Genomic DNA, 16278 nt, shown 5'->3' on the forward strand with positions numbered 1-16278 from the left:
GCCACTATTTCTTCTTATTATTAATGTTTAAAACAATTGTGCTGCTTCATATTTTTTGGTGAATAGACACTTTAAAAGGACAGCATTTATTTTAAATGGAAATCTTTTTTTAACATTATAAAGGTATTTACTGTCACTTTTAATCAATTTAATGCATCCTGTAAAAAAAAAAAAGCTTTCATGTATTAAAAAAATACTATTTTACTGACCCCAAATTTTATAACAGTAGTGTTTACATATGCCTATATTTTCCCCATCTGCTACAAGCAGTTCTGTTATTGAGTGATCAGTCACATGACATTTACATGAATCTCCTCTTACGACTTTGCACCGGTTGACACCACACACTATTGCTTTGAGTGGCTCTGTGATCCTGTGAGTGGACGAGGTGGATTAATGCTGTGTTTATTTGTAATAGGCGAGCTGGAAACACTCAGAGAACATGAACCCATTGCCTACTGACATATGAAGAAAGCCAAGCGCTGTGGAACAGAACGTACATGTGCCAAACTGTTAGGGAGTTTCTCTATAGGGCTGTGAGTGTGTTTGAGAGTTTCTCAGTTTGCTCGCCGCTGTTTTATATTAAGCTGTGTTAGTTTGCTATCTGCTGCCTCCTCCTGGTAAAGAGCTAGTGGCGTTTGCTCAAGCAAACATCACTCACTATTACTATTCCACAGATTTAGTGATTTTAAACTAAAAAGAACCAAAGCAATATCTAGAGATCAGAAGATCACAGAGATTTGAGGGTGTAAACAACCACCCAGAACACAGATTTTACACCACTCACCACTAAAAAAATGCTGTGTTATGTTTGTTTTTTGATGTGAATGTATGTGTTTGTGTATATTCAGGCTCTCAGTACAGAGAGATTGTGTGTGTGAATAGACACACAGAACAGGAAGTCCATGAGAGGAGGTGCGACTCTGCAACCAAACCCGTGGCAGAGGAGGAGCCCTGTAATGTTCATCCTTGTCCACCATTGTGAGTAACTGTGCATGTACAGTACATACAATACTGTTCAATACTGTTTCACTTTCTATTAATCTATTCAACTCCCTATAAGAGCAGGGAGCGCAGTGATAACCCCCTTAGGGTAAACAGAACAGAACCAACATAAATGTATCGCAGATATCATTAATGTTCTTAATGACTGTAATTTAATGTGACTACGTGAATCAAGAAGATCAATGACAGTCTGATGACATACGTCTACTGACTAGCCAATAAAAGTGCAACATGAAATGGCGCTTACCTAAAACTTAAAACTACTTACCCTGAGCTCCATTTGCAAGATTGGCATGCCAAGTTGTCCTCTTTTCCCTAGCCATGGCATGGCCGCGTCCATATTCTCCTCTTTCGCTTACTTTTCAGCGCACATAAAAAACACAGGTCGATTCATCTTGCTCTGTTTGTTCACCACTAGCGCATGCTGATGATGTTTTATTCTTCTATACTAACTTGGTCATAGCCAACGATTCAATAGGTGTCATCATCATCGTACAGTCTACAGTAGACCCTAGTTTATTAGATCCATATTGTACAGTGTTATTTTGCACTGATCTTATATGATTGCTGAAATTGCACAGTCTGTGGCAGGCATTTACATAAATGAATATAGATTGTTGTTTTGGGTTAATATGTATATCTCAGTTAACTTGTGTTTGTGTGTGTGTAGCTGGGATACAGGTGTGTGGTCGGAGTGCAGTGTTTCCTGCGGTCGGGGTGTGCAGCAGCGCCACATACAGTGCAGGCTGAGTTTTGGGAACCTTTCAACGATGGTTCAGCCTCAGCGCTGCTCCAGTCTCTCGCGCCCCAATGCCACTCAGCCCTGCCACCCGCGCATGTGCTCCCACTGGGAGATCAGCACCAACTGGAGCACGGTAAGACACGTGTGCGTCAGGTGGACTTGCTTATATCATTTTCTTTTAGTATTATTCCGTATATTTTGTAAATATTATGTGTAGTCAAATGTTTTTGTATATTTTTGAGCACCTGTTTTTTTTTCTGCTCTTGTTGCATCTTTAAAGGTGCTATATGGAACTTTTCTTCTAAAATGAATCCTTTTTTTTATTGCCTGTGTGTGAAGGGATTGTAATCACACATTACAATGATCCACTTGTCGGGTTTTGCTATTACCTCTGAAGGCCAGTATTCCTATTTCTATGTGAAGTCTCCGGGTCGGATTTTCTGCGAAATCCATCGGATGTGACGTGCATGCGCGCTCCCGAGCCTCTCTCCTTCTTATATACAGTCTATGCGACGGCACTGCAGCGAACGACGACCTGCCTCCAGCACAACACACACTCCAACACAAACTCCACATAAATATACAAAACAAAAATGTATCTGCTGAAGCTCGTCAGGCCAAACGTGAATCGGATCGACTTAAGACAAAAACACGGATCAACATCGGCAGAGCGTTTGAATTATGGAGAGACCTCCGCTATTTTTATTGTGATAAATTACAAGTTTTCAGATATGCTGAAATAAATAATGGTAAACTGTAATGAAATGGCAAGGTAAACTACAACATACATGAGACATGAAATGAATACAAAAGACTGTTCCAGGATAACAAAAGTAGGTGCTTTAGGATGTAACTTTTGTTTTATGTACTAGATCTACTGTCTAACGTCACTCATCCCACTGTCATATTGTTTATAATACACATTTCCAGACACGTTCAGTACAGTAATGTTACTTCCTACGATCTTACTGTTACACTGAAATTGTTCAGTCTAGTTCACTAACCGTTTTCGTTATCATATTATACATTCACCTATGTTGACATTGCTGCCTGATTGTGAAAGACACGAATAGTTAGTGAAATGCATTATGCTATAACACCACATGCCGGCTAAATGCAGTCAATGTAACGTTATCATGGTACGAGCATGGAGCATTAGTTCAACGTCAAGCTGATAAAAGTAGCCTATTATTGTAACGTTGCAGTGGGAGTTTACATGAGTTTCCAGCATGTTGTGTGATGCTTTCTCCGGTGTGTTGAAAGTCTCAGTGTGGCCGGTACCATGAGTGATCGCTCTTGTGTTCGAGCACGCGCAAGAGCACGAGCGCTCTTCTAAAAATTGGTTGCAATCTGAAACATCACCGATAGAGGCCGCTAAAAAATACATATAGCACCTTTAAAGGGGACCTATTATGCTTTTTCTAATTCTCTTTTATAAGGTGTTTGAACACAGATGTGTGTAAACAACTAGCCTATAATGGTGAAAATCCACCCAGTCCTTTTGTAGAATCTCCATAAATCATAAACAGTGTCTCCAAAAAAGCGGTTCCAGATTTGCCCCACTCTTATGTAAGCCCCGCCCATGACTGGTGCTTATTAGCATAGATCCCGTCCTGAGTGACCCACAGCAGTCGCCGCTACTGTTTCCTCACTGTAGCAGCTGGAGATATGCAATGTCTGCGCCAAAAAAACATTACAAATGTTCTGTTATTGGATGTACCAACGAATATAAGAGTATCCATAGACTCCCAGCATCTGAGCCACTAAGGACACCGTGGTTGAATTTCATTTATGAAGGAAATGTGCCGAAGAAAGTCGTTAAAGTGTTATATACTTGCGCAAATCCTTTTATGCAGGACTGGCAGGATTTGCACAAAAGTGGTTTCTGAAAGATTTTTAGATTAACATGATGGTACATGCTACTAGTTGATGAGTTGAATCAACTTAACTCCACAACAACTACATACATTTATCCACTAATCATTCAGAAGCGTCCTGTTGCGTTCTAAAAGTTGTAACTGGAGTCTCTCCATCATTGTCAGACTCCTGTACTAACATGTAAGGCTACTGACAATTTCTGACATTTTGGCTGCGTGACACTCTCCAGTTTTGTTGTTGCCGGAGTATCTGAAGCATGAGCTGTAAAGGCTCCGCCCTCTTCTGGAAAGGCAGCAGCTCATTTGCATTTAAAGGGACACACACAAAAATTGCTTGTTTTTGCTCAAACTCAAATAGGGGCAAATTTGACAAATTGTAGGCTAATAAATTATCTGTGGGGTATTTTGAGCTTACTCAAGTCAAGTTGAAAATAGTCTTTTAAATTTGTGTCTTGTGAATTGAGACCCCTGCATTGTTCCATATTGCTTTCTGTCTTGCTGTTTTTATAGGCAAAAATGTGTCTTGTGCTAATGAAACATGTTCTGGCTACTGTAGTTGTTCAACCAACTGACTAGTTGATTTGGAAAATCTGTTGTTTTGCTCTAGTCTATCTAAGTCTATGTGTTTATCTCCAGAGACACATAGATGTGTTTGAGCTGTCTCCATGTATGATAATGCATCTTTTTCCCACAGTGTTCAGTGGATTGTGGAGTGGGAAAGAGAACCAGGAGTGTACGCTGTGTCAGTAACCATGGTAGCACTATGAGTGACAGGGAGTGCAATGACAGGCTCCGCCCACAGCGCACCGAGGACTGTCACATGGGTCCTTGTGTCACTAATTGGTACTTCACGGATTGGACAAACACTGTGAGTATTGACCAGTGAGACTCATGCTTGCACTTGATTTGCAAAAAAGGTCATTTTGTAAATGTATATATTCATATAGAGATATTTAATCAAATGGGTTATTGTTTCTCTCCCTTTCTCTCTCAGTGTTCTGCGACGTGCGGGCCGGGTGTCCAGCGGAGAGAGGTGGTGTGTTTGACCGGTGGAGGCAGGAGAGAAAGAGACGGTGGAGTGGAATGTGTGGCAGAGAAACCGGCTGATATGAAGGCCTGTAACGGGGGTCCCTGTACACCCACCCACCTGTGGTACACTGGACCCTGGGGACAGGTGAGGCCCGTGTGTCTACAGCAAAAATCTTTCAATTAAATTCCAATGGCAAGGTCTATGTAAGAATAGAATAGAAATATATTATAGAATATTGAATAGAAGAACGCGTCAATGAATGAAGTGGAATAACAGAATAGAATAAAATAGAAATATGAATAAAAGAACATCAAAGAAAACTAAATAAAAGGAAATAGAACCAAATATAATTGAACAATGTAGAATAGAAGAACAATGAATAGAACAGAATAAATTTGCTTAGAATAAAGTTAAAATATTTCAGTTCAGAAATAGAATAGAATGTAGAATAGAACAACATCAAATAAAAGGCAATAAAATTAAATTGAACAAAATAAAATATTACAGAATAGAATAACAATAAAGTTAAAATAATTCAATTAGATCATTTAAAAAAAAGATTAGAATAATGTAGAATGACATCAAAGAAGCCTAATAAAAGGAAATAGAACAAAATAAAAATAGAATGGAATATTGTTCATCAGAGCAGAATTAAGTTGATAGAATAGAACAAAGTTAAATGTAGAACAGAACTTGCCAATAAGAATAGTTAAAATAATTATAATTAGAACATTCTAAAGTAGAATAAAATCATGTAGAATAGAATAACACCAAAGAAACTTAATACAAATAAATGGAACAAAATAAAACATTATAGAACCATGAAGAATAGAACAGAATGAAATTGCATAGAATAAAGTTGGAAAAATAGAATAAAGTTAAATGTAGAACAATATAGTTAAAAGTCCCTGTAAAGTCAAAATTTTGTATGTGTTCTGAGTTTGTCACACCACAGAAAAATGTGTTATTAGCCACCCTGCCAAATTTGAATGATAAAAAAAGCCAGTAAGTACATAAAATAAGCTTTCAAAATCTTGAAAAAATGAGCAGTATTCTCTGCTCTCAAACGCTGGGGGCGTGTCCACTGGCTGCGCTGAAACCACGCCCACTCGCGGGAAAGCTGCCGTCACCACACTCAACTCTACAGCCGGAATGGATGCTCGCACGGTGGGCACGCACTGCCGATGATGGCACCAGTTGTCGGCGCGACGGGAGGATGAATCCCGAGGCGGAAGATAGTCGGTTCGGCCCCATTCACCAGTAACAGCGGATTATCAGTGAATGTCTCAGTTGTCTCCGAACTATCCCGTGTAAAATGATCACTTACAGAGGCGGGTTTTGGCAGTGATCCTCAGCTCTCCATCAAGGTTGGCTCTTCACAAAATTAATCCACTTCTTTTTGATGTAATCGTTTTTCGGAAATTTAAATATGGACACCGATCTGTTTTGTATGTGATCCGATGATCGCACCCAGGTAGTAGCCCTACGCTTTTCTGTGACGAAGGCATAGCTAGCTAGCAAACTGTAGGCTGCTGTAGTAACTAATAGTACTGACCGTAACTCACGATTGAGCGGCAAAACTGATGTGAATGTGCTCTATATTGTTAGGGGAGCGGACAGCCTCAGTGGCTCCAGTGCGTCATCAAGTAGGGGCGTGTCCAGGAGCTCAGGGGCTCCAGTGCGTCATCAAGTAGGGGCGTGTCCAGGAGCTCAGGGGCTCCAGTGCGTCATCGAGCCCTGTTTTAGCCCCGCCCAGAAAATCCGTAAAATATGAATGGTGAAAAACTGTTTAACGGTCTAACTCCACAATTCAGTACTTCACAGTTCACAGTCTTTGTAATATGTTTTAGCTATACATTTCTAACATTTATAATGTGTTTAGAATTTTTTTTTTTAATTGCCTTTACAGGGACTTTAACAATAAAGTTCAAATAAATCAATTAAAACTGTCAGGGTTCTGTCACTTCTGTCTAGTCTATTTCTTGGTTTTGTGACAGAGCCCTGACACTCCTGTTTTGTCTTGTCTGTGTAGCACGTGTGTTTTACACTTTTTTATGTTGTCATGTTTTGTGTTCTCATTGGCTGCGTGTTCATGTCTGTTTTGTGTGAGCACATGGCTGGTGATTTGTTTTACTGGCCATGTGCTTGTGTTCTGGTCATGTTTGGTATGAGCACAATGTTTGTCATGTATGTTTCCATGTGCTCTCCTGTCGATTGTTTTGCCCCTCCCATCTTGTTACCTGATTATTGATTAATTTGCCCCACCTGTCCTCTGTTACCTGATTGATTCATTTGCCCCACCTGTCCTCTGTTACCTGATTGATTCATTTGCCCCACCTGTCCTCTGTTACCTGATTGATTCATTTGCCCCACCTGTCCTCCGTTACCTGATTGATTCATTTGCCCCACCTGTCCTCTGTTACCTGATTGATTCATTTGCCCCACCTGTCCTGTTACCTAATTGATTCATTTGCCCCACCTGTCCTCTGTTACCTGATTGATTCATTTGCCCCACCTGTCCTCTGTTACCTGATTGATTCATTTGCCCCACCTGTCCTCTGTTACCTGATTGATTCATTTGCCCCACCTGTCCTCTGTTACCTGATTGATTCATTTGCCCCACCTGTCCTCTGTTACCTGATTGATTCATTTGCCCCACCTGTCCTCTGTTACCTGATTGATTCATTTGCCCCACCTGTCCTCTGTTACCTGATTGATTCATTTGCCCCACCTGTCCTCTGTTACCTGATTGATTCATTTGCCACACCTGTCCTCTGTTACCTGATTGATTCATTTGCCACACCTGTCCTCTGTTACCTGATTGATTAATTTGCCGCACCTGTCCTCTGTTACCTGATTGATTAATTTGCCCCACCTGTCCTCCGTTACCTAATTGATTCATTTGCCCCACCTGTCCTCCGTTACCTAATTGATTCATTTGCCCCACCTGTCCTCCGTTACCTAATTGATTCATTTGCCACACCTGTCCTCCGTTACCTGATTGATTCATTTGCCACACCTGTCCTCTGTTACCTAATTGATTGATTTGCCCCACCTGTCCTCTGTTACCTAATTGATTCATTTGCCCCACCTGTCCTCCGTTACCTAATTGATTAATTTGCCCCACCTGTCCTCCGTTACCTAATTGATTCATTTGCCCCACCTGTCCTCCGTTACCTAATTGATTCATTTGCCCCACCTGTCCTCCGTTACCTAATTGATTCATTTGCCCCACCTGTCCTCCGTTACCTGATTGATTCATTTGCCACACCTGTCCTCCGTTACCTGATTGATTCATTTGCCACACCTGTCCTCTGTTACCTAATTGATTCATTTGCCCCACCTGTCCTCCGTTACCTAATTGATTCATTTGCCCCACCTGTCCTCTGTTACCTGATTGATTCATTTGCCCCACCTGTCCTCTGTTACCTGATTGATTCATTTGCCCCACCTGTCCTCTGTTACCTGATCGATTCATTTGCCACACCTGTCCTCTGTTACCGGCTTTGTTTGCTTCTCCTTTGATTCTTCTTGTGTGTTCAGCAGTCCTGTGCTGTTTCGTTGTCGTATCTACACCATGTGTTTCCCTGCTGTCAATTCAAGTCAATCTTGTTTTCCCCCTCGGGGTAGTTTCTGTTGTCTGTTTTGTTTTATCATCATTAAAGACCCATCAACTCTGCACTTGAGTCCTCGCTCCCTTCACCACCACCACACCTGACAAGAACATTCTAAAATTCGAAAAGAATAATGTAGAATCACATCAAAGAAACCTCATAAAATTACAAATAAAAAAATAAAATAGAATAGAACCATGTAGAATAGAATAAAGTTGCATAGAATAAAGATGAAAGGAGTAGAACAAAGTTAAATGTAGAACTGTAGAATAGAATAACATAGAACAGAACAGAACAGTGAACTGTCTTTGAGTGTGTGTTCACTCTGTCAACAGTGTAACGCAGTGTGTGGGAACGGCACCCAGCGCAGGGACGTCATCTGTGTGAAGAAGACAGGAAGTGACTTCACCGTGAGCGGCACCAGTGAGTGCTCCCACCTGGAGAAACCGTTCCCAGTGCAGTCGTGTGAACTGGAGCCCTGCAAACCACAGTGGTTCACCACCGAATGGAGCACGGTGAGGATGACATCATCTGTCAATCAATCTGTCCTTCAGGGTCTTCCCTTATTCTGTTGTTGTTAAGTGCTCCTCTGTTTCGGTGCAGTGCTCTCGCTCCTGTGGTGAAGGGGTGCAGACGCGGGAGGTACGGTGTCTCACAGCAGACAAACAGTACAGTGCAGTCTGCGATCTCCACACCAAACCTGCGCATGAGCAGACCTGTAACACCATTCCCTGCAGTCCCTTTGAAGGTGTGTGTGTGTGTGTATTGTGGCAGGATTTTCAAACTGGGGTCCGGGAAAAGTTTAGAGAAAAGCAGCGATATATAAATTTGATTAAAATAAAAAGGTTATTTAAATAAATAAATAATAAATGTATACATTAGACAAAACATTTATTATTGTAAATAAATAAACATTTGTTTAAAAATAATATGTTGATACATTTTATTAAAATAAAATAAAATAAATAAATAACATTTGATTTAAATCAAAGATAAATAGGTACATAAATAAAAACATTTGATTAAAATAAATAAATAATATATAATAATTCAAATAAATACAATTAGATTAAAATTATACATTTAATATACCTAAATAAATAAAACTTGATTTAAATAAAAATGTAAAAGAAAAGTAAACTGCCTAAATAAATAAATAAATAAATTTGATTAAAATGAAAACAATTATAAATTGTATTTAAATAAATATATAATAAATCAACACATTAGATAAAAAATAAATGTAGTAAAATAAATAAATAAAAATGTGTTTATAAATAAATAAAACATTTGATTAAAATACATGAATACAATTTGATTTAAAAAAATTATAATAAAGTAATACATTGTATTAAAATAAAATAATAATTAAAAAAAAAAATAGCATTTGGTTTAAATAAAAAATAAATAACTACAGTACATAAATAAAAACATTTGATTAAAATAAAGAAATACAATTTGATTAGAATAATACATTTCATAATACTACTACATAATTAAATAAAAAATTGATTTAAATAAAATATAGAGTAAAAATGTAAAATAATGATAATAATATTAAACTAAGTGACTAAATAAGAACATTTGATTAAAATAATTTGATCAAAATATAAATGAATCAAATATATCTAACTTACAAAATACAGTATATTGGGTAGAAAAAAACCGCAATGAAGTAATTTAATAGAAACATTTACAAGTAGACATATTTAAACATGTGTTATATAAACTTGTTACAGTATTTATTGGATCTTTTTCTTTCTTTGCCTTTAAATATTAGGATGGGGGTCCCTCGTATAAGAATGATCATATTTGGGGGTCCATGGCATCTAACAGATTGAAAAGCCCTGGTTTAGATTATAATCCCTCTCTCTTCCTATCTCTCTCTTTGTAGATGAGAACTGTAAAGACAGACAACATAACTGTGTAATGGTGGTCCAGGCTCGACTCTGCGTCTACAGCTTTTACAAGACCGCCTGCTGTGCGTCCTGTGCCCAGAGTGCTCAGCGGGCCAAAAGACATTAACCCTAGACGAGTCACAGAGATTCACTACGAGCCAACCAGAGCCCAAACTCAGCCAATCAGTGATCGCATTATAGTTCAATCACCGGAGACAGCCAATCAGAGGCCAGACACGTTCAAATGGAATCCCACCTTGAACTGAGCTGAGATCAGGATCCCTTTAAAGTGAAAGTTTTCAAATGTTACCACATATGGGCTCAAATAATTGACAGTTGCTCTTTCCCTATTGCTGAAGAGTCCGCGGCAGCGCTAGGACTGTTTAGTACACGATACTGTCAAATACTTAACCATTCCTTAATGTTGTTTAAACAAGTGCACTGATGTCACAAGTCCTCGTTATGGACATATATATGAAGATAGTGTTAAGTGAGAACAGTTCTAGAAGTTGCTTTTGTGCTACATGAAGTGTTTCATAGCTGTTTCTTTTAATTTCAAGTCAATCAGGATATCTGGACTCATTTAGCCGGTTTATGAGGCGACAGAGTTGTGTGACCAAACTATGACAACACACACAGATAAAACATCAGTTACACACATAACGTACATCCTTCACTCCTCATCAAGGTTTTTGTAAGAAAGTGAAAAGGAGAGAAAGAATGCATTTGTTTTCATGTGAATGCACATGATTGCATACTGTAATTATTGCCTAAAAATGACATAAGCAGCAATAGATTGTTATACAAGCATCAGTTCTGCCCGCTGGCTTGGTCTCAGTGCCCTAAATTGTAAGATAGCAGAACGGAATTGATCGAGTGTGAACAGAAATCTACCATGAATCTAGTCCACATACATCATTTCTGGGATATAAATAGAAGATGAGCGGTATTTGATTTAGTCTTCATTCTTTAGGTCGGTTTTGTCTGAATGTATATCAGTCGTTCAGTGTTCCATGTTTTAGTGATGTTTTTGTTTTTTATTTGTTTGTTTGTTGGTTTGTTTATGTCTGGTTGTTTTTATTGGTTGCCCACAGTATAAATTAAAATATGGCCATTACAGAATCAACATACATTTCAGAAGCGCTACCAGTTTTAGTATCATAATTATAAAGCTCAAAGCATTTTTTTTTGTGCATTTCATTTTGTGTAATATAAGGCCTCTGATAAATGGTTGCTATAGATATGTGCACATGCAGGCGGAATCCATTTAGGACAGCATCGCTCGTGCGGTTTATTCATTGCATAAGTATTAAATTGCAAATAGTATAGTCATTTAGCCAAAGCGATGTACAATGTAAGACCATTGCCCTGTGGTTAAATACTCAAGGGTTTCTATCAGAGATCAAATGTGAACTTTCTGTTACCAGCCCATAGCTATAACTACAAGGCTGACATAACCTCCCTGTTTGCAAATAATCCCTCTAATTTAGTGTAAAAATACAGTCAGTGAGTCAGTGAGTGAGAGAGAGAGTGAGTGAGCGAGTCTGTGTGTGAGGGAGTGAGCGAGTCAGTGAATGAGCGAGTGAGAGAGAGTGAGTGAGTGTCTGAGTGTGCGAGTGAGTGAGCGAGTCTGCGCGAGTGAGTCTGAGTGTGTGAGTCAGTGAGAGAGAGAGTGAGTGAGCGAGTCTGTGTGTGAGGGAGTGAGCGAGTGTCTGAGTGTGCGAGTGAGTGAGCGAGTCTGCGCGAGTGAGTCTGAGTGTGTGAGTCAGTGAGTCTGACTGTGTGAGTGACTGAGTGTGTGAGCGAGTCAGTCTGAGTGTGTGAGCGAGCGAGTCTGAGTGTGTGAGCGAGCGAGTATGAGTGAGTGAGTGAGTGAGTCTGAGTGAGTGAGTGAGTGAGTGAGTGAGTGAGTCTGAGTGTGTGAGCGAGTGAGTCTGAGTGTGAGCGAGCGAGTCTGAGTGTGTGAGCGAGTGAGTCTGAGTGTGTGAGCGAGCGAGCGAGTCTGAGTGTGTGAGCGAGTGAGTCTGAGTGTGTGAGCGAGCGAGCGAGTCTGAGTGTGTGAGCGAGCGAGTCTGAGTGAGTGAGTGAGTGAGTGAGTGAGTGAGTGAGTGAGTGAGTGAGTGAGTGAGTGAGTGAGTGAGTGAGTGAGTGAGTGAGTGAGTGAGTGAGTGAGTGAGTGAGTGAGTGAGTGAGTGAGTGAGCGAGTCTGAGTGAGTAATTGAGTGAGTGAGTGAGTGAGTGAGTCTGAGTGAGCGAGCGAGTGAGTGAGTAATTGAGTGAGAGAGCGAGTCTGAGTGAGTGAGTGAGTGAGTGAGCGAGCGAGCGAGTGAGTGAGCGAGTCTGAGTGAGCGAGTGAGTCTGAGTGAGCGAGCGAGTGAGTGAGTAATTGAGTGAGAGAGCGAGTCTGAGTGAGAGAGTGAGTGAGCGAGTCTGAGTGAGCGAGTGAGTCTGAGTGAGTGAGCGAGTGAATCTGAGTGAGTGAGCGAGTCTGAGCGAGTGAGTGAGCGAGCGAGTCTGAGCGAGCGTGAGTGAGTCTGAGTAATTGAGTGAGCGAGTCTGAGCGAGTGAGTCTGAGTGAGCGAGCGAGTCTGAGCGAGTGAGTCTGAGTGAGCGAGTCTGAGCGAGTGAGTCTGAGTGAGCGAGTGAGTGAGCGAGTGAATCTGAGTGAGTGAGTGAGCGAGCGAGTCTGAGCGAGCGTGAGTGAGTCTGAATGAGCGAGTGAGTGAGCGAGCCTGAGCGAGTGAGTGAGTGAGCGAGTCTGAGTGAGAGAGTGAGTGAACGAGTCTGAGTGAGTAATTGAGTGAGTGAGCGAGTCTGAGTGAGTGAGTGAGCGAGCCTGAGTGAGTGAGTGAGCGAGCGAGCGAGTCTGAGTGAGTGAGCGAGCGAGTCTGAGTGAGTAATTGAGTGAGTGAGTGAGTGAGCGAGAGTGAGTGAGTGAGTCTGAGTGAGTAATTGAGTGAGTGAGTGAGCGAGCCTGAGTGAGTGAGTGAGCGAGCGAGCGAGTCTGAGTGAGAGAGCGAGTGAGTCTGAGTGAGTAATTGAGTGAGTGAGTGAGTGAGTGAGCGAGAGTGAGTGAGTGAGCGAGCGAGTCTGAGCGAGTGAGTGAGTCTGAGTGAGTAATTGAGTGAGTGAGTGAGCGAGCCTGAGTGAGTGAGTGAGCGAGCGAGCGAGTCTGAGTGAGAGAGCGAGTGAGTCTGAGTGAGCGAGTGAGTCTGAGTGAGTGAGTAGGTTTAGGGGTAGGGTTAGTGTAAAGGGAGAGAATATACAGTTTGTACAGTATAAAAATCATTATGTCTATGGAAAGTCCCCATAAAACATGGCAACCCAACGTGTGTGTGTGTGCGTGCGTGCGTGTGTGTGAGAGAGAGTTTATGTACATATTTTGTATGTATATTATCACATGCGTTTAGACTGGTAGCAGAGACTCTTTAGAAGAATAAAAATATGCTTTTATATACGAAACAGGAGACATAGTTATTTATCTATGATAAAATACATATAATTTATTTTTTTTCTTAAATGGATCACTTACTGTCTTTGGAAATTCAAGATCAACTTGTCATTGTTATACATTTATGTTGCTTTGATATGGAATAAACAGTGTGTGCAGATTTTACCACAATTATTATTCATAATAAACAAACCTAAAACCATACTACTGTTTTCTCATCAGTGCTGAAACTATGCTGATCTCATATAAATATATGTTTATAAATATTTTAATTACATACAGGTTGCACAATAAGTAAAGTTACTCCTGAGGAAAAAGTCAAGCATAATTTATTTGCAGATGAAGTGGTTTGATATTGTGTCTAATGCAGTGACAATCACACATCAAATACCTTTTGTGGTCACTTGAATGTGAAAATAAATATGAATAAAATGTTCATGATTAACTAATAGAGTACTGTATGATGATATAATGTAAATCAATGTTGTTATTGAAAGTTATTACTTATAGAGCCCATTAGACAAAAACCTTTTCAAGTGTATTTCTATAGTCACGTCTTTTAAGAACTGTTTACTGAATGGATTAGTGGGAACCAAAATGGTTTTTGGAACCTTTATTTTTTAAGAGTGTAAAGAACATTTTAAAGAAATATATAAGGAACCTTTTGTGCAATGGAAAGATTATATGCAGGTTCTTCATGGACACATATGTCCCAATTAAAGTCCCCCTGTGGTGAAAATTAATGTTGTTTATCTATGTGGTGTTTTTAATATACAGTGCTTTAAAGCTGCCGTCGGCGACATTTTTTTATCATATTCAGTGAAATCGACACTATAATCTGACAGAACAACATAAATAAAGTGGTTTTAGAAAAAAACCCGCGCTTCTAAATACACCTGAAGCGTGTTATTTGTTTTGCAAAAATCCACAGCTCCCGGATCATCATGTCCAATCAGCGCAGGGGGGTGTGAGATCTGACTGTCAATCACAGATCGGGCACACGCCACCCCTCGCGCACGTTACAATCACATGCACACGCCTGAAGTTCGCCCAGTAACGAAGAGTGATGGCGGAAAATCAAGTAAGCTCATTTAGAGTATAAATGACGTTAGCAATTGCAATCTATCGGTAGATTAGCCAGGACAGCATACCTCCACATACTCCATGGTGTTGATGGATGCTGATGAGACGGGCGCGTTCACAGATAACCTGGTGCACACGCACTGACGAGCACGAACTCGGTGGGAGGGTATTCGTTGGTAGTGGGGGAGGGGCATGAGAGTTGTAAACATTCAAAATTTTGCCTAAATCCACTCAATCTGCCAGACTTGCCGACTGCACCTTTAAGACAAACCATGTACAAATTCATAAGTCGACACCATTGCTGAGTATTTTCTCTTTAAAACTGCAGTTAACCAAAGACAGTCTCAAAAACGGTTTGAAATCTCTGGTGTTTCTGCCGTCACAAACTACCAATCAGATCAACGTGTGATCGTCAACGAGTGGATCTCTGAGCTGGTTTGAGTGATTGGAGGCGGGGCTAATTAGCATATTCATAGAACCGCGTATAGCCTACTAAAGGGTGTAGAGTTACATTCAAGCTATTTTAAGGCATGAAGAAATGTTTAATAGGTCATTTTGGGGATCAAAGATGAGTTTTAAGGGATAAAATTATTGACCAGGGGGACTTTAAGAATCTTTAGACTCGACAGCAATGATCCAGTCTCACCAGCAGGGCGCAGTGTAGTGATGCCGCTCTCCGCTCATACCTGTGAGCAACAACAGCTTATTATCAAGGTAGATCTTTCCCAAGACCATCTAAAACACAGTCCTGTCTGAGATCACGTAGGCTTTATGCTCATACAGCATGTGTGAAGAGGAGGGGTCGGGGATCTGGATCTGGGGGCACTAGAGGCAGATGGTGACCTTTTCACAGTAAATCACTCTGAAACCTGTCTCATCCCACCAGGCACATTTAGGTCACAGGGGCTCCAAGCGAGACTCAGGGGTTAAAATGTCCTGTTTCTGCAGCAAAAGCAATGTGAAGAACTAAGTGTAATACATTGTTTGATTTGTTATTAATAATATTAAGAACAAACAATTAATCCACCTTAAAGGGATAGTTCACCCAAAAATGAATTACTCACCCTCAAGGTAAATATGACTTTCTTCTTTCAGCTAAACACAATCTGAGTAATATATATATATTAAATTCTTCTCTTCCAAGCTTTATAATGGGAGTGAATAGTAAATGAGATTTTGAAGCCCAAAAAAAGCACATCCATCTATCATAAACGTAATCCATACGGCTCCACATGGTTAATGAAGGCCTTCTGAAGCGACTTCTATTAAAAGTCCAAGTATCCAGCAAAAAATATACTTGAGTTTAAGTAACAGGTACAATTTAAAATTGGACTTAAGTATTAAAAAATGAAGTAATTTAGCAAAAATAAAAATGACTGAAGTGTCTTGTTTGTGCATTTTGAATAATTTTCTCTATGCAAATTGTATGGATTGATGAGGAAGGAATGTAAATATATTTGTATGTAGCCTATATATAGAACAACAATTAAAAAGCGGCACATTGGAACACAAAAACACTTTAGCTAAACTGTGAGATCTGATGCAGAGGAGGACATTCGTGCATTCCAGACAGAATAC

The 16278-nt window shown here is 40.1% G+C and overlaps 1 protein-coding gene and 1 long non-coding RNA gene across 3 annotated transcripts in view; both read left to right on the forward strand.

Moving 5' to 3' along the window:
* Positions 1-10742, forward strand: part of adamtsl4 (ADAMTS-like 4) — an 81297-nt gene extending 70555 nt beyond the window's left edge. For both annotated transcript variants that reach the window (XM_056257855.1, XM_056257864.1), the window contains exons 11-17: positions 852-981; positions 1676-1880; positions 4319-4492; positions 4619-4798; positions 8604-8783; positions 8872-9016; positions 10163-10742. In XM_056257855.1, the coding sequence (XP_056113830.1) occupies positions 852-981; positions 1676-1880; positions 4319-4492; positions 4619-4798; positions 8604-8783; positions 8872-9016; positions 10163-10293 (1145 nt within the window). In that variant the 3' untranslated portion in view covers positions 10294-10742. The remainder of the gene's footprint in view (positions 1-851; positions 982-1675; positions 1881-4318; positions 4493-4618; positions 4799-8603; positions 8784-8871; positions 9017-10162) is intronic.
* Positions 10743-10750: 8 nt separating this feature from the next.
* Positions 10751-13821, forward strand: LOC130090536 (uncharacterized). Its single transcript, XR_008807707.1, has 3 exons — positions 10751-11657; positions 12444-12476; positions 13395-13821. It is a non-coding gene; the product is annotated as an uncharacterized LOC130090536 (long non-coding RNA).
* Positions 13822-16278: the final 2457 nt, after the last annotated feature.

The sequence above is a fragment of the Rhinichthys klamathensis genome, unplaced genomic scaffold, assembly GCF_029890125.1.
Source record: "Rhinichthys klamathensis goyatoka isolate OS25496 unplaced genomic scaffold, OSU_Roscu_1.1 h1tg000006l_1, whole genome shotgun sequence".
NCBI lineage: Eukaryota > Metazoa > Chordata > Actinopteri > Cypriniformes > Leuciscidae > Rhinichthys > Rhinichthys klamathensis.